General features: G+C 32.7%; 1 protein-coding gene and 1 pseudogene across 1 annotated transcript; one reads left to right on the top strand and one right to left on the bottom strand.

The window, feature by feature from the left end:
- The first annotated feature begins 352 nt into the window (after positions 1-352).
- LOC132271113 (NAC domain-containing protein 78-like) lies at positions 353-4,132 on the top strand. Its single transcript, XM_059772389.1, has 6 exons — positions 353-588; positions 1,095-1,372; positions 1,616-1,807; positions 2,697-3,197; positions 3,297-3,405; positions 3,556-4,132. The coding sequence occupies exons 1-6, from the start codon at positions 414-416 to the stop codon at positions 3,969-3,971; spliced, it is 1,671 nt and encodes a 556-aa protein (XP_059628372.1). The 5' UTR covers positions 353-413; the 3' UTR covers positions 3,972-4,132.
- A 1,615-nt stretch (positions 4,133-5,747) lies between these two features.
- On the bottom strand, positions 5,748-13,122 carry LOC132271115 (acyl-CoA-binding domain-containing protein 4-like; annotated as a pseudogene).
- Positions 13,123-25,248: the final 12,126 nt, after the last annotated feature.

The raw sequence follows: 25,248 nt of genomic DNA on the forward strand, positions 1-25,248 counted from the left end.
TTAGTCTTCAAAAACATTTTTTATAATTTTATGTCAGACTTTATTATTTGAAAATTAAAAAAGAATAAATAACGTGTACAAATTGCTCTGAACTATGTTTAAATTTGTAAATAATTTTCTTGAAGTACATTTTGTGCATAATATTGTTAAACTATCACATTTTGTTGCAAAATGTTCCAATGTCCCAAATAAATTTTTTTTTTTTGGACAAACAGTGCCTAAACAATATATTTTTTCTAAAAAAAAATCCTGCCAAACAGGCAAAACGTCGCCGTTTGAATTTGCAAAACATCCTGCCTAACAGTGCCTCCTGTCCGTCAAAAAATAATAATAATAACACTTAGGCAAAACGTCGCCGTTTTTTAGAATTCTCTCTCTCGATCTCTCCAAGATTTCTGTAAACTCGATCCTTCATGGCAATCGATTCAGCGACGCAGACGACATCGCTCGCTCCTGGGTTTCGGTTCCACCCAACCGATGAAGAACTGGTTCGGTACTACCTCAGGCGCAAGATATGCGGTAAATCTTTCCGGTTCGACGCCATCTCCGACACGGACATCTACAAATGCGAGCCTTGGGACCTCCCAGGTATCCCCTCTCTCTCTCTCTAACTCTAAATTTGGCATTCCCCAGGTCTCCTCTTTTCTCTTTACAACTCAATAAATTTGATTTCTTTTTTATTATTTGGTGAATCATAAGCTTCAATTCGCCTCTCTAAAACCCTAGCTCTAGCCCCTTTTGTCGTGTTGAGTTGCTTGGTCAATATGGGGTTTATGCTCATCTCTCTCTAATTTTATAAATATATATAATAACATGTGGATTGTCAGAGGTTATTACGTTAAATCACCTTCACATCAGAAGATCTGTACAGGGTGCAGATGCCTCACGATGAATGGAAACTTAGGATTCCAACCCCAATTAGTTGGCTATGAAAGAAGAAGACCAAAATTAGCATGATAGTATAGTAACATTTGATTGAGTTATGGCCTTAAATAGAGCACACAGGAAAATTAGGATTTATATAGCTGATTCCACTATGTATATATAAATAATATCTTTAGATATGTGACTAATTCGTGAATTGTGGGTTCTAGGTAAATCAAGGCTGAAGAGTAGGGATTTAGAATGGTACTTCTTCACTGTTTTGGACAAGAAACATGGCAATGGATCAAAGACGAATCGAGCAACGGACAGAGGGTATTGGAAGACTACAGGGAAGGACCGGGCAGTCCTGCATAGGTCGCGGACTGTTGGGATGAAAAAGACCCTTGTTTTTCATAGCGGTCGGGCTCCATGCGGTGAGAGGACCAACTGGGTGATGCACGAATATAGACTCACTGACGAGGAATTGGAGAAAGCTGGCATTGTCCAGGTGGGAATTGTGGTTGTATGTCAATGGTTATAAAAATCTGTTTTTGTCTTCCTTTTATATATGTTTTCAGTTTCCGACAAAAAAATATAAAATAAATTGTTTGGTGCAATTGCATTTGTTAGCATGTGAGTTCTGCATAAGAAAATCTTTTACATACCAAAAACAAAAGTACTCTGAAAGCACAAAAAAAGTAATATGGGATTTTGATATAATATGGTTTTACTTTTGTTTTTGGTGGAGTAGGATGCATATGTGCTGTGTAGAATATTTCAAAAAAGTGGTTCAGGGCCAAAGAATGGAGAACAGTATGGAGCACCATTCATCGAGGAAGAATGGGAGAATGACAATGAGCCTGTTTTGGTACCTGGAGAAGGGGGTGCAGAAGAGCTTGTAGTTGGTGACGATGCTTTTCTTGATGAAAATGACATTGAGCAGGTCTGTACTCCATTTCATTGTTGTATATTCATTAGTACCTCTCAGTCATCCATGCTCACTACAGTGAGAATTGGAAGTAGGCTATCTGTTTTGTCAGATAGTGATGCCCTATCTCTGCATGATTATATGAATAAATGTTCCTGTAATATTTTAAATTCAAATTCATAGGAGTGTAAATTTTTAGAGGGTATATATATATATATTGCACGTGCATAGCTAGCTTTTGTGAACTGCTAGGAGTGAGGTACCTGTTAGGTTAGGTGTGGAGTGTTGACAGACCTAGTGTACTTGAAAAGCATCCTACTTGTCCTTGGTTCCTCCTTTCCTCTGATGGAATATACTGTACCTAAAATTTGGGGGTGGGTGGGATTGGGGGTGGAATAATAAGGAAGTGAAAATCTATGTTCATCAGAGGCACATCAGGACAACATTTTCAAAGATTAAAAAATAAAATAAAATAAAAAATATTCACACATAATTACTAGTTGTGACTTTGAGTGAAGCAGACATTTTTGCGAGTTCAGCCAGCCCAAGTAGTTGACATAAAAGGTAAGCTTGGACATCTGTTAAAACCAACTGATATTGTTTATTGATTCCATTACTTGAATCTCCTACATGATATATGTGAATTGCTTTATATTGCTTGCATGGTAGATTGGTCACAAACTTGTACAACATATATTGACTATTCCAAAATAAACTCTTCAAGATTGTTGTTGCATCATATTCTTCGTCTTTCACTTATTTATAAGATACAATTTAGGTCAATTTAATTTTTTTACACCAGCAAATTTAATTTAAGCCACATTACTTGTTTTTGTGATTTACCCCCTCCCCTGTTAGTTTAATTGTATGTGATGTGTTGAAACTCTGTACTTCCTTTTCCCAGATTTTAGCAGGCATTCCATTAGAAACTGCTCCTGTTCCTTCGAATTATTATGTGGATTTTGACAACTACGTTGAGGAGTCAAAGACCGTTGTTAATGATGCTGAAAAGCTCTCAGTAGGGATAAGTGAAAATCATGGCTTAGAGCAGCTTGATGGCCAGAAGGAATTGGATTTGCCAGCACAAAATGATGTGGATGCCAAACCAGTCGAAAATGAATGTATTGGTGAATCAAGCAATCCCTGGAATCCGGAGCTTGCAGATTACTTACTTGATGAAACATTCTTTGATGCTATCAATGATCAACCATTTGATGGAGAATTCGTTGAAACTGATGACCTTTCAAACACCATTGAGGCAGATCCCTCGGGCTTTGACATGCTTGAAGAGTACCTTACATTCTTTGATGCGGATGATGGCAAATTAAAGTATATGGATTATGATTCTTCGAAGATGGTGGAAAGTGAGAATCCTGTATCTGACCAAGCTTCCTTTACTCAGATGGTAATTTTATAGTTCAAACTTAACTATATTTCCCATGTTGACTGCAATATTAAGATTTGGGATTTGTTATTTATTCAGTTCATTACTGTATACCATCAGGTGAATGGAGAAACCTACCAAGGGGCTTGGGAAAGCCAACAGCTCCTAGAGGGATGTCATAATGCTTTTGTGGCTTCTTCAAACCAAGAGCCGGAAAAGTCTAAATCAGGTAACACAGAATTTTATTCTAGTTTGAACTAGCCCAGCTGGGGCATTTAGAATTTCCTTTCTATTTGCAGTATGAGTTGCATTTTACTTTCCAAATTCACCTACTTCTGTTAAACCTAATATCGTTTTTGTGCACCTTCTGATGGTGCAGCTTCCAAGTATCTATTCAATCAGGCCAGTCGAATGTTGGGCAGCATCCCTGCTCCTCCTGCATATGCTTCAGAATTCCCTACGCAGAATGCAATTCTTCAGCTGAATGCTGCTTCTCAGTCTTCCAGTTCAGTCCATTTCACTGCTGGTATGATCCATATAAGAAACGTGAATTTTAGTGGCATCGGGACAAACTTGACATTTGATAAGCTTGGGAACGTCAATGTTGTCATCTCTCTTGGCCTGTCATACACTAATGTAAATTCAGCCAGTTTGGAACCGATGGCTAGCATATCGAACAAGGACAGATTGGCAATGCCGCGGGGTTGGTTTTACCTTATTGTGTTCATGTGGGTCCTGATTCTTTTGATTAGTTTCAAAATTGGGTCCTATATTTATTCAGGTTGTGCTCATTGACTAGAACTAGCAACAATTCGTGTCTGTGGATATTTACTCGATACTCCTGAATCCCGATACACAACTTTACAGAACTTACTGTTGCAAGATTGTTTAGAATGTAACGCTTGTAGTGTTCAATGTTGAAATCATAGTGTTAATATATGACCTTGTTATTCCAATTTGTTATTGTTTGTCAACGACTTCCATTTTTCATTATGCAGTTGCTGAGTCTTGCATATCTTTGCATGTAGGCCTCGACTAAACACTATGAGACGATTTATCATTCAGCTACATTGGTGTGTTGTTTTTTACAATGATTCTTAGTGTGGACAAATGGTTACTGTGAAATTTAAATTATTCTAGTTGATGAGACAAATTAGTTTCTTATTGAAAATGAGAAAGCACATTAGGGTTTCCACAAATAGATTAAAGTCTAAAGTTTTGAAATCTTTCCAGAAAGAAGCAATGCACATAGCATGTCATGTATAGACATGGCGTGTCAATATTCCCTGCAAGTATGGAGATATCATGAGTACAAAAAATCATTATTTTGTTTAATACCAAAGAGAACCAACAAAATGAGTATAAATAATACTGTAAATGTCAATAAACAAATAACAATTACTATTACATGGGATCAGATAAAAAAATATACTGTATATATATATATATATATATATATATATATTATACAAAGCAAATTTCTTGGATTCTCCCAACATGGTACCGAGAAACACCTGAAAGAAATACTATAAATCATTGTCCCACTGTGGTCTCATGTTCTCACAAAATTCGTATAATGATCAGTATTCAGAAAATATTTCAAAATTCACTCTCAAGCATGTTCACCATATAAATACAGTGGCATCCTGCATGAGTCAAAGATTTGACCTATTGCTTGAGGCTACAATTGCGAGTAAACGTCACCTTTTTTTTCCTTCATTTTGGTGGTGTAAGAATACAGCCGCCAAACTCAACAAACACATCTAAGTTCTAGTGGGGACTTAACCCTCAACCTCCCTTATGGGAGGATGAGGAAATACAACTTGACCTAGAGGCTCGGTGGTGGTCAGTTTTCCAGTGATTAACCGTTCCAATTTTGAGTTACCAGCAACTTTAATGAGTTGCATCTACTCCTGTAATCCAGTTATCCACTTCCAAACACCACCAGAATTTGGCTCTGAGCGGTTGTGGCAAGCTCCACCTCACGTTCCAACTCAGATTTCTGTCTCCAGAGTAGTTGAACCTCTTCCTCTATAGACTGCAGATTCTCCAGCATCTTTTGGAACTCTGCGATCTGTGCCTGGAGACACCATTATCAATGTCAATTACAACCATTCTTATGAAAGATGACAAAAATTTATGTTCGTAAAAAGTTAATATGGATAGAAAGGAAACCTCCAATTTCGTGCATCTTGATCTCTCAGCTACCAGTTGACCTTTGAATGAACGGAATTCCTAAAGCAAATTGGTGAAAAGGATGAAAAATGATCATTGACAGACTTATAAAACCTATTAGCGATTTACAGTAAAGGGCATACCTTAAACAACTCGGCATGGGTACTTGAAGTTTCCTCAATCTTTTCCTTCAGACCAGAATTTCTGCTTTGACTTCAGCAAGAAATGATTCCAACACCTTGTTTTCTTCTCTAATTGCGTTGATGTCAAGTGAAAGATCCTGTTGAGAGCCATTGTCCTCGACTAACTTAATGTTTGAATCTTCTGTTTTAATGAAGTCTAACTTTCCAGGTTGGTTTACGGCATATGCAGCGGTAGGGCATAACATTACCATATTTCAGTAATACTATGATTGCTATATCGAATCACTGAGATTCAGTTATAGACTGAATTTTTTTTTTTTTATAAGTTATAGACTGATTGTCTTGGGAAATACTTCAAAATCAAAGATAGCGAGATTGCGAAGTATATTTAAGGTGCAGAAGTTGGCAAGGCTAAGAGAATTTAGAATAACCATATAACAAGAGCCTACAAATACAACCTTGTAGGTGTAGACTGCAATTTTACACACACGGACAACTCAGCTCGAAGAGCTGCAGTATCTCAATATCGCTCAAATCTATTCTTGGCAAAGAAGATCACACTGAGCATGACCAAAGAGAGATTCAAGCTTACTGATGCAAATAGGCATTCTTAGATACCAAAACCCTATCTAAAACTGGGTGCTTTGCTACCATTGGGAATTTGGGAGTGATCATGCCACTTCAAGTGAAGAGCAACCAACTTTTGCCAAGTTCAATTACAAGGTATCACTTTCTGGTACCAAGCATGTGAAACGCATTCAAATGTTCTACAAATAGAATACAATAACGTTGCTGCAACAGAAGGCTTGTTACAAGCGTCAGGCTTTTTTCTCCTCTCTTTTTTTTGTCCCGGTAAAAGGTAAGCGTGCAAGCATCACATTATTGCTACTGTAATAATACGAAACTGGAGGAAGAGATTGAGCCTCAAAAGAGTTTGGCATAGTTTTGTTATCATGATTAGCATGTAAGTGGGGCACAACAAAAATCCTTTTACCACTTTGTGGGGCCATGTGGTGAGCCATTAAAGCACGTTTTTTGTCCTCGTCGTTCCTTGGAATAAGATAAGACTTGGATTAGCGCCATTTAAGCATCACTAGATGCATGCATCGTACCAACCATCATTGCTCTTTCCAAGTATATTCATTTCCTCTGAGGGAGATTATGGGCAGTAAGATACAACTTCTACGGTTCTACCCCCACCCCACCCCCTTCTCCCAACCGCCATCACCATCTGACTTTAGGATGGGATTAATTATTACCGTGTTCAACCCACCCCGTTGTCATCGCTGGTTGGATCCCTGTCTATGCACAGCATTGAATGAATAAGTAAAAAGTGCCAAATTCAGCCACCATATAACAACAACAAAAACCAATTTTATGGTATCATTGTTCAGCCTAGTTCTTGTAAGTAAACTAAAACATTATATGGGTTTAAGGAATATGCGAACCTACACTATTATCAATAATCTGCATTAAACAAGAGAAGAAAAGTAACCAGCCAATGGGATAACTTGAGCAATGAATTTGATCAACGGGAAACTTCCCAAGCCCTGTGATTGACCATGCCAGGCAGGCAATCGGCCAGATAGGTACATGCAGTCATGGAAAACATTACAGGTATTGCCACAAATAAAGGAACATAAAATTCCACTAATTCTAAATTGCCTTGCGTAAAAACTACATGCTACAATTAATTTTTTTTTAATTTTTAATTTTTATTTTTATTGGTATCATGGGGTATCCCCACCCACTTTGAAGGTGAAAAAATTGACTTGTCCCATTAATATAGGAGATGGCTCACAAACCCAATGTATCAGATGTAGAAGGGGGTGGGAATTGAGTTTTGTACCTTTGGGTTCACACGAGAGCCTCACACTATCTGGGTTACACCAAGCTGGCAACTGCGACATGCTATATACATGGTCAGACATGTAATACCACGACTTTTTCTTTCTTTAATTTTCCCAACAAAAAGTAACTGCTCAAGATACCTCATTATTATAATTCCCATTGTAGCCACCAAAGGCAAGCAGAAGCTTCTCTCCGTTCAATACTGCCAAGGAAACACTGAGCCCCTGTTCCAATGTGCATATATAAATTATACCTATATAAAATGAATCCAAGTACACTTGTATGACATGGCAGTAATATAGAAAGCTCTTGGACAGAATATCTATTTCAAATATTTCTGCAGAAAGTCCCTAAGATTAATTCAGATGACTTTTATATCGGGTTCAGTCAAGATGTTAAAAGATTATCAAAATTAGAATTTCAACAAAATATCAAAATTTGAACCTTTTTCCTTTTTCTGAGTCAAAATGTCAAACTATGCAGATAGTGTGAAAATTATTGACAAATTTCTCTTATGATTTCAGAATCTCAGTGAAATTGTCCAAAATTCAAATTTTCCATCAAACTCAATGCATTATTGCATATAGTTTAAAATTTTAAAACTACATACCTTTCTGACTGGATCAAAGATGGAGTGGGCACACACATTGGAAGGAAATCTAATGGTGGTTTCCAGACCTTCAAACTAACAGTCACCTCACACAGTTTCTCAATAAGAAATTAAAAGCCTGCACCCAGCTCTTATAGAAATGTCAAGATACAAATGCATCAAAAATGAATTGGTGAAAGCAAAACAGTACAAAAATTGGCAACAAAGCAATTTTCGAAGAGGAAATGGAAAATTTTCAAGGCCACTTGCCAACATATAGAATGAGGAGCTGAATTTCTTCTTCAAGGGCACTTAATTGGTGCAATAAGAAAAGTTTGGGCTATTAAGTGTGTGAATAATGGTTTGAGTATGACAGTAATTAATTTGTTCATATAGTTCCAAATGTTTTCTATGTTTATCTGAGTTCTTTTTTTCTTTTCTTTATTATTATTACTATTAGATGATGAAATTTGAAACCTGGCATCGACTTCAAAGTGTCCCAAGTTACAACTAGGCAAAGACACAAACTAAGTTTTCTGTATAATTCTCTCTTCCAAGACCCCAAATTGGAGGGAAAATGTAGTGTAATAGCATTTTAGATGAATTTGTTCTTCAGAAACTACCTCTTTACAGAATGAATTCTTAGAGCCTCTCGTGAAATTTAATGGAAATGTTCAAGTCTTTGGGAAAAGCAGACCACGAGGAACACACCTCTACAAGTCAAGCATGCAATGACACTTTTTATGTAGTGCAAAAGTATAATTATATGTTGTGATAATAAAGTAGGAGAGTACTAGCATATATAATACAATAATCTTTATGATACACCTAACTTCATCTTCTAAATTATGTAACTCATAGCATAAAAATAAAAAATTTATATTATTATAAATAAACACTAAAATTTATATGTAGCCATGTCCGTGTTCAATTCTTGTAGGATTCAAGATAACGTATACGTGTCTTATCTTATTGTGTCCCGTATCTGTGTTTGAGCTACTTAGACTAGAGACCAGTAAAATATTCAATGCCCAAAAAGGTCCATTAAGGTGTTTATGAGCAACAATCATATATTATTCTCGTACCTTTGGAGGTATAAAAATTATGGGGCAGGTCAAGAAGAGTGGCAAGTAACACTATGTCCCGTATGTCATTATATATGAAGTATAACAACATAAGTTAGATAAGTCAGGCAGGGAAATAAATCAGTATGATTCTCATTATGAATATGACAGACTATATACTCAAAACTATAATACATCATGACATATTATCTTGATGGAAATCTGACTCTTAGGATATCACTAATGATGTTAACAGTCCACAATAATGTTAGGAGTTTATCATCTTCAGCGTGTGAATGTTGCGAAGCTGTGAAAGAACAAAAGAATAACTAAATGCTTACCAAAATACATATTTATGATTTTAAATTTATTAAAAAATAATATATGACCTAATATTCTTACATAATTATGCCCATAAAGTTTCACTTGATGCTTCTGGGATTACTTATTTAGAAACTATAGATGAAAGTCCAAAAAAACAATTCCAAATCAAGGCAAAGAATATTAACCTCACTGGCCAGTGCATCTCTTTCCTTTACACTTGTCAACACTAACAAAACAAGCTTACACATATTTAACTTGAGAGTTTCTGGGGCACCTGTAAACAGAACCGATGGGAAATCCAAAGTCAAGAAGAATAAATAATCACATGCCAAAATAAAATTTAACCATCCAAGTTCGTACATACCATTTTTATTATCCCCACCACCAACAATATACCAGTTATCATCAATGGTGATACCTGCATGACCTGCCCTAGATGCCACCAAATCACCCTGAATTTGTGGTCGGCACCATTCCATCTGCAATACATGGGGACTTAACATACAAAAGAGTGATGTAAAAAAGCAAATAATTTAGAAATATTCCAGCATCTGTTAGCACTGGATAGTTTAGTTTCTTATACTTGTTCAGTCTACACAAGAAGAAAATTGTTCTAACATACAAAAGAGTGATTCTATTTATTTTGGTTGATAATTAGCAATCCAAGTTTGATAACAGAATTAAAACACGTTAACAATTCAAAATTAGGATCATACGCTCAGTTTCAATGTGACTGAAAAATCAAAACAATATCCCAAAAGGACAAACACTTACAGTCTGCAAGTCCAGTACATGAAGATTGTTGAAAAAGATTGAATGAGAACAACCGCTAAAAATTAGAAGGTAGCGTTCTGCATGCACTGCAGCTGTTTGATCAAATCTGGGAGACGGAGGTGGCTGCCTGTCAAAGCACCACAAAGTGACGCAGAATTCTACAAAAAGCAGGTAAGTTGCTGCCTGTAAAAGTAATGAAGATACCTACGTAGTCTCCAACACATCCCAAGTCATTGTCTCGAGATCAAGAACATGGACATCATTCAGCAGTTGCCTGGTCTTGTCTTCTCCACCAAACATTATCAGTCTAGAACCAACCGTAGTTACAGATTACCCACCACAAGCTACCTGGAATATATCCCATAAGCAAACTAAGCAAAATTTCTTTTTAACTAAAAAATATAGCTTAACCTCCCATAGCATATATGAATCAAAGGAGAAAGAGTTGAGACACCTATTCCCTGGCTTATTTATTTCAGAGAACAGAAGATACAATAACATGAAATGCCCAAGACTAGAATATAAATTAGCAGTCACTGAAGTCAGTCAGTTACCGGAATTTTTCCAAAAGTCTCCATAACACCATAGTGATGTGATTCCAGATCAATGACCGCACTACAAGAAGGTAGTAAATAAGAAATACGGTTCAAAAGAAGATCAATTAGTTTCTTGCCAGTTTGAAAATTGCTGTCAAGGAAACAAAACCTGTCACACTGCCAGAATCTTTCTTTGAAAGCCCACCAAGAAGAAGAAGTTTGCCTGCCCAATAAATCTACCAACAGATGGATTCGCATATACTTCAGTCAATTGATCAGTGAATACAAAGCGGAATCACCTTGTGAACGAATGAGATTCAGATGAAACAGAACAGAAATTAAATAAGAAATTTCTGAATCAGTATCGTACCATACTATGACCCGAGGTAGGAGGAAGAACTTCCTGGGAGCTACTGTCTTTAGTTTTATCAGCATTTGGTTCCAATTGCAGTTTTAGAGTACACCATTCCAAATTTATAAGATCAAAAACCTGCAGAAGTAGCCAATTCTTTTAGGACCCGACTTAAAAAAGCAGAACTAGACGAGAATCAATACCTGAACATCAGATAGGTACCGACCGTTATGACTTCCACCAGTAATGTACAGTTTTTCACCAATTACAGTTGTAGTATGCTGCAGTACAAGGAAAACACACCGTGTCAAGTAACTAACCCATAAACTACAAGTCAAAAAGAAAATACCTAAAATAAAAAGTAAATAAAAATGACGCTAAATGGACTTGAAAACGGTTTTAGAGAATAAGCAATAAAATGACGCTGAACGAGAACTTTCTGAGCACAAAACTTAGGCTAATCTCTAGAACGAACATAACCTTGTAGCGAGCCGGTGGTCGTGGACCAGACACCGATGATGCTACCCACTGGTCATAGGTCATTGACAAGTGCCAATTACTACCATCTGTTCCCGTACCAACTTTCTTGGAGGCCTCTCAAGTATTTCAATTCAGAGAGCTTAATGATTATCTGAAATAATAATAACATAATGGATTAAATAATTATTCTTAGAACTTAAAAACGAAAAAAAGAAAAGTGGAAACCAAAACTATACTGTAGAATGCACAAATCATGCTATGGAGAAATACATGATAGGTATAAACTCATCACAATTGGTACGCAGGCATGAAAAATATATATTTGATAGATTGAGAATAATCCTTTAAATAGGAATACATATGTGTATAGCATATGCATTCAAGCGTACGTGTTTGTATGGGCAGACCACAATTACTAGTACAAGAAATTAATGCACCAACAACCAAAGATATAGAAATGAATTGAAGGTGATAGCCAAAGGAGAAGATAATAGTCTTAAGAAAATTGGTCATATACAACAATCAAAAAAGAACCATTATGAGGTGATTTTGTTAGATTTAGAGGCTTCTCAAAATAAAATAAAATCAAATCAAATAACGCCTACAAAGACGAGACCTTTAATTTAACAGAAGTCTAGCTCTAAATAAAAGCCAAAATGAGATAGGATTGGTGTACCCAACCCAAATTATTATGCAAATCTTTGTTGAGTTGGTTAAGCTGTAATATTACCATTGCCAGAACTAGGGTTTTTGGTAGGTTTAAGGTCTCTAACATCATCTAACTTATTGGAAATTGACGTAATCCAAGCATTTCTAAGTCGAGAAAGAGTTGGGTCAGCAAGAAAAGGGAAGAAAGGAGAGGAAAATAAACTAATTCAACCACTACTCAGAATACTTAGAACTACGTTAATGAAAATAGTTCAATTCTTTTCTTATCCACCATTTTCTTCACAACAAATCAAACTTAGGATTACACGGATAGTGAAATTGTAACCCAATTCAGCCATTTCAAAAATTCTTTAAAACTTCAAATAGTTCTGATTTGCACTAATATCTGTTTTGAATTCAATTGTTTTAGTTGAAATTAAATAAAAGCAAGATCAAGAACATAGCATGAAATTGTCTGTAATGTGTATATATGTATCTATAATTCAACCATTTCTATAAATCTTGAAAACTTCAAACAGTTCTTCTGATTTGCAATAATATCTGTTCTAGAACACTAATCACCACCATATCAACGTTGAATTCAGTTGTTTAGTTGAAATTAAACAATAGCAAGATCAATAACATAGCATGAAATTTATCCAATTCAAATTCAGTAATAGAATGAAATATATGATATGAGTTTGTGTAATGTGTATATATGCATCTATAATTCAAATACTGAAAAAAATAATAATAATAATAATCAGAGTATTGATGATAGCTGAGTTGTTACAGATTTCTGGGCTGAGACTCGTAGATGAAAGGTTGAGACTTGAGAGAGAACAATTGAAAGTGTCGGTTAAGATCGGACGGTGTGCGTTAAACGGATTTCGGGGTCAAATCCGTCTCAGTCAACGGTGATCTCTGCGTGACTGCATGTTTGTGGGGTTGTGGAAATTATTTAGTGCCCCCAGGTTTCGAACTTTCAACACATTATTGGCATTGGATGGATAGAGACCAACCTAGACAAGATTTGAAATTCATATATATATAGATATATATATATATATATATCATATTTCATTAACATAGAAATTCTTAATCACCACATCCACCGTGAAGATTGTGAAATTCATGTTTGATTAGCGCAAATTACATAAATATGTGAAAATTAATAAATAAAAATTGAGCCAATTGAAATTGACAACATGTATTTATTGATCATTTAAATATTAAGCTTTTACGTCAACTCTGCATATTTATGAAAATATGTATATTATTATTAAATGTGCAAAGTGTTAAAGTGTTTCGGTATTTCAATATTTATTTATTAATATAAAAAAAAATTATAAACAAAAAGTTACTTAAAAATTATTTAAAGAGTTTAATTCAAATTACAAAATACCTAATAAAATTTATAAAAATTAATTTAAAATTTTAATTCAAATTACAAATTACCTAATAAAATTCATTTTTCTGGTCCCACATTAGTTTTAAATAAAAAAGATTACATGGAAGCCACTTATAAAACTATATACCTACAGAAATAATAATCACACCTTTCTCGACCTTTTGGCTAAGATCAAGTGTAATACTAAATTTTTTTGGCTCGGCCTTCTGGCTAACCTTTCTTGGTCTTTTGCCTAAGATCAAGTATAGTACTACTTTTTCAGCCTTTTGGCTTTCAGTATTTATTTATTAATATAAAAAAAAAAGTTTTTATAAACAAAAAAATACCTAAAAATTATTTAAAGAGTTTAATTCAAATTACAAATTACCTAATAAAATTTATAAAAATTAATTTAAAGAGTTTAATTCAAATTACAAATTACAAATTACTTAATAAAATTTCATTTTTCTTGTCCCACATTGGTTTTAACCAAAAAAGATTACATGAAAGCCTCTTATAAAACTATAGACCTAACGAAATAATAATCACACATTTTTCAATCTTTTGGCTAAGATCAAGTGTAGTACTAAAAGGCTAAGATCAAGTGTAGTACTAAATTTTTTTGGGTCAGTCTTTTGGCTAACCTTTCTTGATTTTTTTGGCTAAGATAAAGTGTAGTACTACTTTCTTGGTCTTTTGGTTTTCAGTATTTATTTATTAATATATAAAAAAAAGTCTTTATAAACAAAAAATTACCTAAATATTATTTTAAAAGGTTTAATTCAAATTACAAATTATGTAATAAAATTTATAAAAATTAATTTAAAAAGTTTAATTCAAATTACAAATTCCCTCATAAAATTCATTTTTCTTGTCCCACATTGGTTTTAAGTAAAAAAAATTAAATGAAAGCTTCTTATAAAACTATAGAGCTAAATAAATAATAATCACGCATTTTTCGGCCTTTTGGCTAAGATCAAGTGAAGTACTACTTTCTCGGCCTTTTGGCTTTCAGTAATTATTTATAAATATAAAAAAAAGAGTTTTTATAAACAAAAAATTACCTAAAAATTATTTAAAGAGTTTAAATCAAATTACAAATTACCTAATAAAATTTATAAAAATTAATTTAAAGAGTTTAATTCAAATTACAAATTACCTAATAAAATTCATTTTTCTTGTCCCACATTGGTTTTAAGTAAAAAGGATTACATGGAAGTCTCTTATAAAACTATAAACCTAAATAAATAATAATCACACATTTCTCGGTCTTTTGGCTAAGATCAAGTGTAGTACTACGTTCTTGGCCTTTTGGCTTTCAATATTTATTTATTAATATAAAAAAAGAGTTTTTATAAACAAAAAATTACCTAAAAATTATTTAAAGAGCTTAATTCAAATTACAAATTACCTAATAAAATTTCATTTTTCTTGTCCCACATTGGTTTTAAGTAAAAATGATTACATGAAAGCCTCTTATAAAATTATAGATCTAAAGAAATAATAATCACACATTTCTCAGCCTTTTGGCTAAGATCAAGTGTAGTATTAAATTTTTTTGGGTCAGCCTTTTGGCTAACCTTTCTTGATTTTTTAGCTAAGATCAAGTGTAGTACTATTTTCTTGATTTTTTGGCTAAGATCAAGTGTAATACTACTTTATTGGCCTTTTGGCTTTCAGTATTTATTTATATATATATATATATATAAGAGTCTTTATAAACAAAAAATTACTTAAAATTTATTTTAAAAGATTTAATTCAAATTACAAATTACCTAATAAAATTTATAAAAATTAATTTAAAGAGTTTAATTCAAATTATAAATTACTTAATAAAATTTATTTTTCTTGTCCCACATTGGTTTTAAGTAAAAAAGATTACATGGAAGTCTCTTATAAAACTATAGAGCTAAAGAAATAGTAATCACGTATTTTTCGGCCTTTTGTCTAAGATCAAGTGTGTACTACTTTCTCGGTTTTTTGGCTTTTAGTATTTATTTATTAATATAAAAAAAGAGTTTTATAAACAAAAAATTACGTAAAAATTATTTAAAGAGTTTAATTCAAATTACAAATTACCTAATACAATTCATTTTTCTTGTCCCATATTGGTTTTAAGTAAAAATGATTACATGCAAACCTTTTATAAAACTTTAGACCTAAAAAAATAATAATCACACATTTCTCGGCCTTGTGACTAAGATCAAGTATAATACTACTTTCTCGACCTAAAGAAATAAAAAAAAGAGTTTATATAAAACTCTAAAAATTATTACCTAATAAAATTCAAATACCTATTTTATCTATTTGTTGTTTCTAAATAAATATGTACTCTCTCTATATAAAGGTCTTTTTTGGCCTTGCTACACAAAATATATTTCAAATTATACAAACTCTAAAAATTATTGCATAATAAAATTCAAATAAAATATTTATTAAAACTCTAACACGAAATATATTTCAAATTATTGAAACTCTAAAAATTATTACCTAATAAAATTCAAATAAAATATAAAAATTATTACCTAATAAAATTCAAATAAAATATTTATTAAAACTCTAACATGAAATACATTTCAAATTATATATTTTAAATTATAGAAACTCTAAAAATTATTACCTAATAAAATTCAAATAAAATATTTATTAAAACTCTAACACGAAATACATTTCAATTTATATATTTCAAATTAAAGAAACTCTAAAAATTATTACCTAATAAAATATTTATTAAAACTCTAATACAAAATATATTTCAAATTATGGAAACTCTAAAAAAGAGTTTCCATAAAACTCTGAAAATTATTACCTAATAAAATTTAAGTTACCTATTTTATATATTTGTTGTTTCTAAAAAAATCTATACTCTCTCTATATATGTCTTTTTTTGCCTTCTTGTAATCACATTAGTTTTATATGTTTTTTTTCCAAGGTACGTGTAACCCCCAGATTATGCATTGTTTTATCCCTTAGATTATGCATTATCCCCTAGATCATGCATTGTTTTATTATTTTTTATTTGTCTCAACCACATATCATGCATTGTTTTATTATTTTTTATTTATCTCATACCCAGATCATGAATTGTTTTATTAATTTTTATGTGTCTTATACCCAGATCATGCATTGTTTTTTTATTTTTGTGAGTAATGAATTCTTTTATATGTCCATGGCTTATGCCTTCCGAATATGATGTTCTCTGTAGAATAACCCTCATCATTTTAACCCTTGAAGAAATTGAGAAGAAACTGACTATTTGACTGGTCGAATTCATAACGGTGGAACTGAAGTTGTTGAATTGAAGTTTCTTAATAACACTTCAATTGAAGTTGACCTCAATTGAAGTTGAGGAGCTTAAAGTAATAAGCTTAGAAACAATAAAATTTAATTTTGTGGACTTCAAGGAGCTGAACAAGTACATTGATGCAAAATATATATATATATGGGTTAGTTTTCGTTTAATTATCAACTTTCTATATATATGTTCTCTCTTGTACATATATAAAAAAAAAAAAAATTTAAATTAACATTAAAATTTTATATTTTATTTTATTTTTAATCTTGCTAGATGCTTTGGGAATTGCTATTGAGGTATCTTCTTCATTGAACATGTAAGAAGAATAACAAAGGCACAACCAAAAAGCGGAAAGTCATTATAATGGATATAAAGTACATCATTACTATATTACATATACAATCATAATTATGCAAATATAATATAATAACTAAAGTAATTAATCTTTATTACAGTTGAAGGACAACTACTTTGATATTATGGGAGGATCTTGCTGAGAATGAAGGAAACTTTATCATAGAGCTAATACAGGAAAGACCTATCATCACAGTTACACATGTGGCAATCAACACCTACAAAGATAAATTACCATACAAATTGATATTATTTACATTATATATTATTAAGTAAATCTATAATAACAAACTTTTACAAATAACAATGTATATTATAGGTCTGTCTCTTCAAACACAAAAAGGATCTACATTGCAAATTAATATGGATATGGAAAGTGTCAAAGCATTAAGATATTGATTTGTTATTTATTGTAACTTCTTTTACATTATATATACACTATTTGTAAAAAGATAACATGTTTTTTTGTTTTATTTATTTAATTATTTTACAAGATAATTTATATGTGGACATGTCCAAAGAGAACATAAATAACAAAGATATAACAAGTTTGATTTCCAGTACAAAAAATAAAAAATTCAATGGTGTTGAAAAGTCAAACTTCAAGACATAATAGGAAAATCTACAATGTCCTTTGAGGTATTAAATTTCATAAGTATATTTCTTAATCTTCCTTAATTGTGTATCACATTTTTATATTCAATTTATATATTGAGAAGTTATATTTTGTTGCACAACCTGCGGAAAACAAATTACTCTCTCGAAGCAACAATTGAAAATGTCGTCAATTATCGCAAACCGTGGCACGTACAACGCGTATGAGAGATGCAACAAGAAAATTAAAATTGAAAAAGATAGAGTATATTGTCCTCGATGCAGCACAACAAACCCAAAATGCTTTCAAAAGTATTATTATATCTTAAAATCTTATTATTGTATTTATTTCATTGGTTTAATAATATTACAAATACATAATTCTTTGTCTTTACTCATGTGCAGATTCATGATGATAATTAAAGTGCGAAGTATGTAACATATTGGAACACTTGCAACCCTAACAGTGTTCAATGATTGTCAAATATTAATAAATTGTTCACTAGATGATTTACTACAATTACAAATTGAGGTAATTTTCTACTCTTATTCATAAAATTTAATTAAATTAAAAAAATATTTACTTGAATTTCTCAATAGCTCTAAATTTTCAGTAGCTCTAAATTATATTTGTTCTTTTTGCAAGACATGGATGAATTCAGCAACAAAGTGACAAGCTGCAAGGAAAATATTTTCTTTTTCTAGTGAAGATAGACAATACTCAACAAGTCGTGAAAACTTATTTTGCGGTGGAATAATTAAAAGAATTAACTATTGACAATGATTCATTTCATGAAGAAATGAGATATGCAAAAAAAATAAAGACTGAGAAATAAATAATTTAGGAATACTTTTATTTTCAAACAGTTATAGTTTTGGATTTTCTAATATATTTTATTTCTTTTGAGGTAACAATTATTACAATTTAAAAATTGTTGGTACCCTTTCGGATTTTTTAATATATAGATAGTATTTATTTATGAATATTTTGTAAATTATAAAATTTTATTTTCATATATTTTTTAAATATTTATATTTTTCATTCATACATTAATGAAAAACCTTATTTTGTTTCTTTTGAGGTGACAATTATTACTCTCTAAGGCATTCTGGCCTGAAACTGTTTTGCCGATTTTTTTTTTTTAAACTATAAATAATTAATAAATATAAAAAATATAAATTATATAAGTTAAAAAATATTCATTATGTATGTCGCACGTGTCTTTGACTTGAGTCTAAAAATTTATTCAATGAATCAAATTTATTATGTCAATTATGATTCAGAGATATTGAGAGGCTGAATGGCCGCCACAAATAAAGTTACCAAAAATTCTTTTTTGAAGCCAACCAAAAGTTATGAATTATCAAAATAATAATAATTTTAAGCTTATTATGCTTGACACAACTTACTGATAAATTATTAGGTGGGTTCCACGACTTTTTGTGAGAGGATATAAACTAAACTAAACTAAACCGACTTGGTGCAAAAAAATATATATATAGAAAAAAAAACCTAACTCGACTTGTATTATTATATTTCGAGATTGATTGTTACATTTCGCTATACTATTGCACGATCGATGAAAATTTAGATATATATTGTATTATTATATTTCGAGATTGATTATTATATTTCGAGATTGATTATTACATTTCGCTACATTAGTGTAAAATCGACAAAATTAATATTAGATGTATACAGTCTTACTTCAACATTTGATGTTCTTGAACTTCGCAAATTCATTGCCATGCAAAATGCAGCATCTAGTAAACTCCATACTAGTTTAGTCAAACTAAAAAAACATTTCACAGAGACAGCATCGGCTCAAGTTAGCATATTTTACATGATATGTTCTTGATCTTGCTATTATTTAATTTCAAGTAAGACAATTGAATTCAAAACAGATATTAAAATTAAAATTAAAATTTTACATGAACATTATGTTTTTATTTAGTGTTTTTATTATGTCTAATTTCAGTAAGACAATACTTAAGACTTCATAAAATTCTCACATGTATATGCTACACGTGTTTTCAACACTTCAAGTGCACTGTTTCACTGAGGCATCTTTTAACCACCCATATATTACACATGGACAAAACAAGTGATTGTAAAAAAATAAAAATAAAAATTAAAAAAAAATAAAATTAAAAATTGATCACCTGTGATTCACCGGGTCAATACACCCAGCACAGAACAGCAAATACCCAGCTGGTTCTTCAGCTTATTCTTCTTTTGATCATAATAATAATAATAATAAAGAAATATATATATATATGTGTGTGTGTGTGTGTGTTTGTTTTGTTGCTCCTGTACTCTTGCTTGACTCCTAAGCTGGTCAAAAAAGAGAAACGTTACTTAAGTTTGACAGACAAACTCGGGCCAACTGATACAAAGTTTAAATTGATTGGAGGCTCAAAAGATATGAATAAATTAAAGGAGAGAGCAGTAATAAATACTACTCTCTCCTGTGATTCTTACAATTCATAATGAACAAAGAAAATAAATTAGTTTCATTACAAAAGACTATCACCATTAATTTTTATACTCTTTTTGTACCGATTTAAGTATCAGTAGTCATTTTTAAAAGAACAAGTGGTACATGTATTATTTACTTAAAAAACTATTAATTTGTCCTTTTAAGTTTTGAATATTCAAGTTAAATTTCAAAGAACATATATAAAAAGATGTGAAATATATTATTTTAAAAAATAAAATGAAAACAGACAAAAAAAAAAAGTATGACACTTATTTTGGGACGGATAGAGTATAAAAGAAGTCACCTGTCAACCTAAAAAAGTATGCTAGAAATTTCATATTTTATTCTTTCTCGGATATTCGACCGTCAAGTACTAACTTGACCGTCGGAGTGCACTCGGCCGATGTAACGACCTATTCCACCACATGGTATGATATTATCCGCTTTGGGACTGAGTTCTCACGGTTTTGTATTTAGACTTTATCCCAAAAGGCCTCATACTAATTGGAGTGACACACATACATATAAGCACTTCACCTTTCTCTTTCTCAGGCGATGTGAGATTGTGCACCCGTAACTCGCCAGTATGGTAGCCTGTTAGTGTCTCGTACCCGTCCACGGCACACCCGCCCACAGGGTAATCACAATCCACCTCCCTTGGAAGCCCAACGTCCCCGTCGGCACATGTAATACCCCTAGTTTAGGATAGAATTGAAAATTTAATTTTATTTTTCATTGATTAATTGATTTTGTTACGTGACTTAGTTGTTTTGTTTTTCTTAAGTGATTAATTTGTTTGTTTAATTGATTTAATTAATATTTGTGTGTATTTAATTTACATGTTAATTGAGATTGATTTAATTATATTATTTGAATTTATTTAAATTGATTGCCTTAGTAATATGTAACTTGGATTTATTACCTGTTTAATTACTATACTTATTGAATTATTTTATTTAATTAATGTAATGTTTATTTATTTTCTGTATGGTAACTTAGGGTTACAGTTATATTTTTTTGGCTTATAATTCATGTATAGGTGAGCCGCCGTAGGCTAGAACTAAGATAGTTTCATGGGCCGGTTAGGATGGGGATTAGGGTTTAGTCTCTGATTATTCGTGGACTAGGGTATTAATATACACCTTTAAATATAAAGCAATACATGGTTTAGGGTTTGGAGAACAAAATAAACGTATGTTCTGTAAATTACAAACAGAGCCCTAAATTGGTAGTGAAAACCAGAAAGATACAGAGAGAACCGGAGTGGGAGTTTGGGTGGTTCACAAAACAGAATCAAGGAGGGAAGTTTGGTGTGTATTACTAGACTGTAGTAAAAGCAACATGGGTGGTTTAACACTCAGAGATGTGGAATTAGATTTGCAAGTTTGGGTTTCAAAGGCAAGTCTTGTTCTTATTCTTTCCCTTTAATTCGTATTCTGTGCATGCCTAGTTAAGACTCCAGGGATTAATCAAAGATTTAAAATAGATGAAACTAATTATGTATGCATGTTTAAACCAGTTTCTAGTTCCATCGTAGTACTTTGCTTTATTGTTGCTTAAAAGTATTAACTGGAAGCTTGTTGCCGATTGCTTCTAAATCTGGTGTTAGATTCCTATTGTGATCGTATATTAATGTGGGAGGATTAGTCTGAGACATTAAACGAGCTCTAAAATAAGTACTTAAAACAGTGTTTGAATTCACCAAAATACTCTGTTGTGGGTTGCTTACAAATTTCAGACTAAGTTTATATGATTAGTAATTCTAAACCTATTTTTCTATGCATGCTATCATTGCATATAAGTGATTTAAAATTTATCTAGGACTGAGTTTAAACCTAGAACAAAGATTTAAAAACATCACAGAAGCTCCGTTAATCACCAGAGTTGGAGAAGAAAATACAGAAACAGTCGACGGCGTCTAAGGGAGTGAGAGCAAGCTCAAAAAGGGGACAAGAGCCAGCTCTGTAACCCTTAGAGCCGATTCCCTAATGTTGGAGCCGGCTCTTGGCAGCCTTAGAGCCGGCTCTTAGGGCCATAGAGCCGGCTCAATCATCCAAAGAGCAGGCTCCATTTTTCTAGAGCCTGCTCTTGTCCAATTTTTGCATTTCTGTGGGGTTTTGGGCATGTTTGGGCTATACAGTGTTTTCAAAAGCTGTTTAAAGGCTATTGTAAGGTGTAATTAAATGTTAAGGACTTATGTTAAAGTTGAAAACACTTAGTACAGTAGTGAATTAAGGAAAGGAGTAAGGAACAACTCAAAGAAATGTTTAAACGTTGCACTGTTTGGCTAAGGAAATTAATTACCGGAACTTAGCAAATTGTTGGTATATGAATTAATTATATTTAACCCTATTTTCCACCATGTAATGAACGTAGTGAATTATCTGTAAATTCAACTATGATTGGGTTGGAATGAATTTGGTACTTAAAGGCTGTTAAAAGGTATCAGTTTATGCACTGTATGTAGAATTTAAATACTATGAAATATTTTAGTTATTTAAATTGTTGGAGTATGATAATTAGGTTCTGAAGTGAATACTTAATGTTGATATGTATGTATGAATTCATATGGGAACATAGTTGGAGGATGGCAGTTGATTATATAGTGTTGTTTTAGTAACTGTGCTATGTTGGAGGATTTGCTAGTTTTAGATATTGGAGCTTAACAAGGTTGTTAAACATGATTTGAATATATATAATAAATCATATGACCATAGTGTTGTAAGTATAGTAAATTAACTACAATTATCTATGTTTAGCTTGGGTGAACTTGATACTTAAAATATTTATTCACTGTATCAATTCGTGGACTATAATGGAGTATGTGAATGCTTGACTTTATTGTAGCACTTTACATTATTGGAATTAGATTTTAGGCCCGTAATGAATGCCTATTATTTATGTATATGCATTAATTTATCTTGTGCATATTTTGAAGTGTGGTTGATGACTACTTAATATTGCATGGTCAACTGTGTTAACAGGAGGATTGTATGTACCGGTATGGGACGGTGACATACTAGGTATGGATTAATTCAAACACTAAATCCTACCTAAATTGGAATGAGTTGGATTAACCATAAAAAAGTTAAGTCCTACTTATATGGATGTATATATATGAACCGGTATGGGACGGTGTCATATTGGGGATGGCTTAGCTCAAAATATTAAGACCTATCTAAATTGGATTAAGGTATGGATTAACCATAGAGGTTAAGTCCATCACCTACATGTGTCATATCAATTGTGAATTGAAAGACTTACTATAGTTTCAGGATGGATTTATTATACAGATATCAGACCACTACACAGATGGATGATATTCTGTATTAGGAGGAGTACGGACTTTATATATTCATTATATGTGCCATGGTATGAGCCTGAGTCTCAGGACCATGGTTAGGGCTTGTATATCGCCTAGGATGGATAACTGGACATAGGTGTTGTTCCCTGGTAGGTCTAGGTACTCATGCCCACCTTAGGGTGCGTATTCGCATGTTGCCTTTTATTCAGGCTGAGACAGACCTACTGGACTAGCGAGCGTCCTATAGTGTGTACTATATATACATATATGGACTACTCTAGATATTGTTGAGTTTTTCTAGGATGTATCTGCGTATCGGATTACTGTTTGGATCATAGTAGATCAGGACTTGCATGTGGGCCTGACCCACTCTATTATTTTTCAGGTGTTCGACAGTACCAGGCTCAGAGCTGGATCGTGTTGATGCAGATACAGACACTCATTCTTCCGGTCACATAGGATTTCCTTCCTATTTTAATTTTGGATTTTAATTCTGTAAATTTATTCAAGGATTTGGGATTAGGGGTCCAATAGGTAGATTCCCGAGTTGTACGGTTTTAAATCATATTAATTTATTATTTAAAGTTTGAGGATTCTTATTTTAGATTTCTTTCAGCGTATTATTAATTTGTTCTTAATTCAGTTTTATTTCTACTTGTTTACATATTAATTGTTTGGTATCCCTCGAATCTGTGCTCGGACTTGATCACCCGTGACTCTAGAATCGAGGGGTATCATAGCACACTTCCGGCTGGGTGAGGCTCTGATACCATTTGTAACGACTCAACCTACCATATGGTATGATATTGTCCGCTTTGGGCTTGAGCCCGCACGGTTTTGCTCTTGGACTTCACTTTAAAAGGCCTCATACCAATTAGAAATAACACACCTACATATAAGCACTTCACCTTTCCCTTTCCCAGGCGATGTGGGACTGTGCACCCGTAACTCGCCAGTGTGGTGGCCTGACAGTGTCTCTCGCACCCGCCCACAGGGTCATCACATTCTTGATCGAACTGTGCTGAGATCCATCGAATGCTGCACAGATCGATCATCCTTGGCGGCGCCTTTTTGAATAAAGACAAATCTCTGAGATATTTTAGGAAAGAGACAAAAGTGGTAGGTGGGATGGTAGGTGTGGATAAGATCGAATAATTTCGATCGATGTGAAAAATATTGGATCGATCGAACTTGGTGGATTCTTTTGGATAAGGACGAATGCTTGGATCCATCTTGAAGTGTCCAAATCGATCTTGCTCTGATCGATCGAAGAGTTGTTGAGATTGATCGAACATGCTGGCTTTCCACACTTTGCTTCATTTTGCTTCCACTTTGCTCATTTCATCCATTCAGCTTGAGATAACTTCTTTAAGGCTCTTATTTAGTTGAATTAACTTATTTTTAGGATAAGCACCTGAAAAGGGCAATACCATTAAATTAGAATAAGACGGGAAAATAGGATAGATAAAGGTTCTAGAATACTCAAACTTAAGAGGTTTAAATGCGCACTTTTCAACACTCATCACACCTCCAAACTTAAATATTGCTAGTCCCTTGCAATGAACTACAAAGTAAAGGAATGAAATGAACAACTACCAACTATGAACTAGAAAACAATAAATGGATAATGCCACTTTCGTAGGGAATACGATTGCATTTAGCACATGCAACAAGCCTTTTAAACCCCTAAGTTACCCCTAGTGGATGAGTGAAGTCTCG

The sequence above is a fragment of the Cornus florida genome, unplaced genomic scaffold, assembly GCF_030987335.1.
Source record: "Cornus florida cultivar Cherokee Brave unplaced genomic scaffold, ASM3098733v1 CherokeeBrave_3.0.0_Hap2_Chr08, whole genome shotgun sequence".
Lineage (NCBI taxonomy): Eukaryota > Viridiplantae > Streptophyta > Magnoliopsida > Cornales > Cornaceae > Cornus > Cornus florida.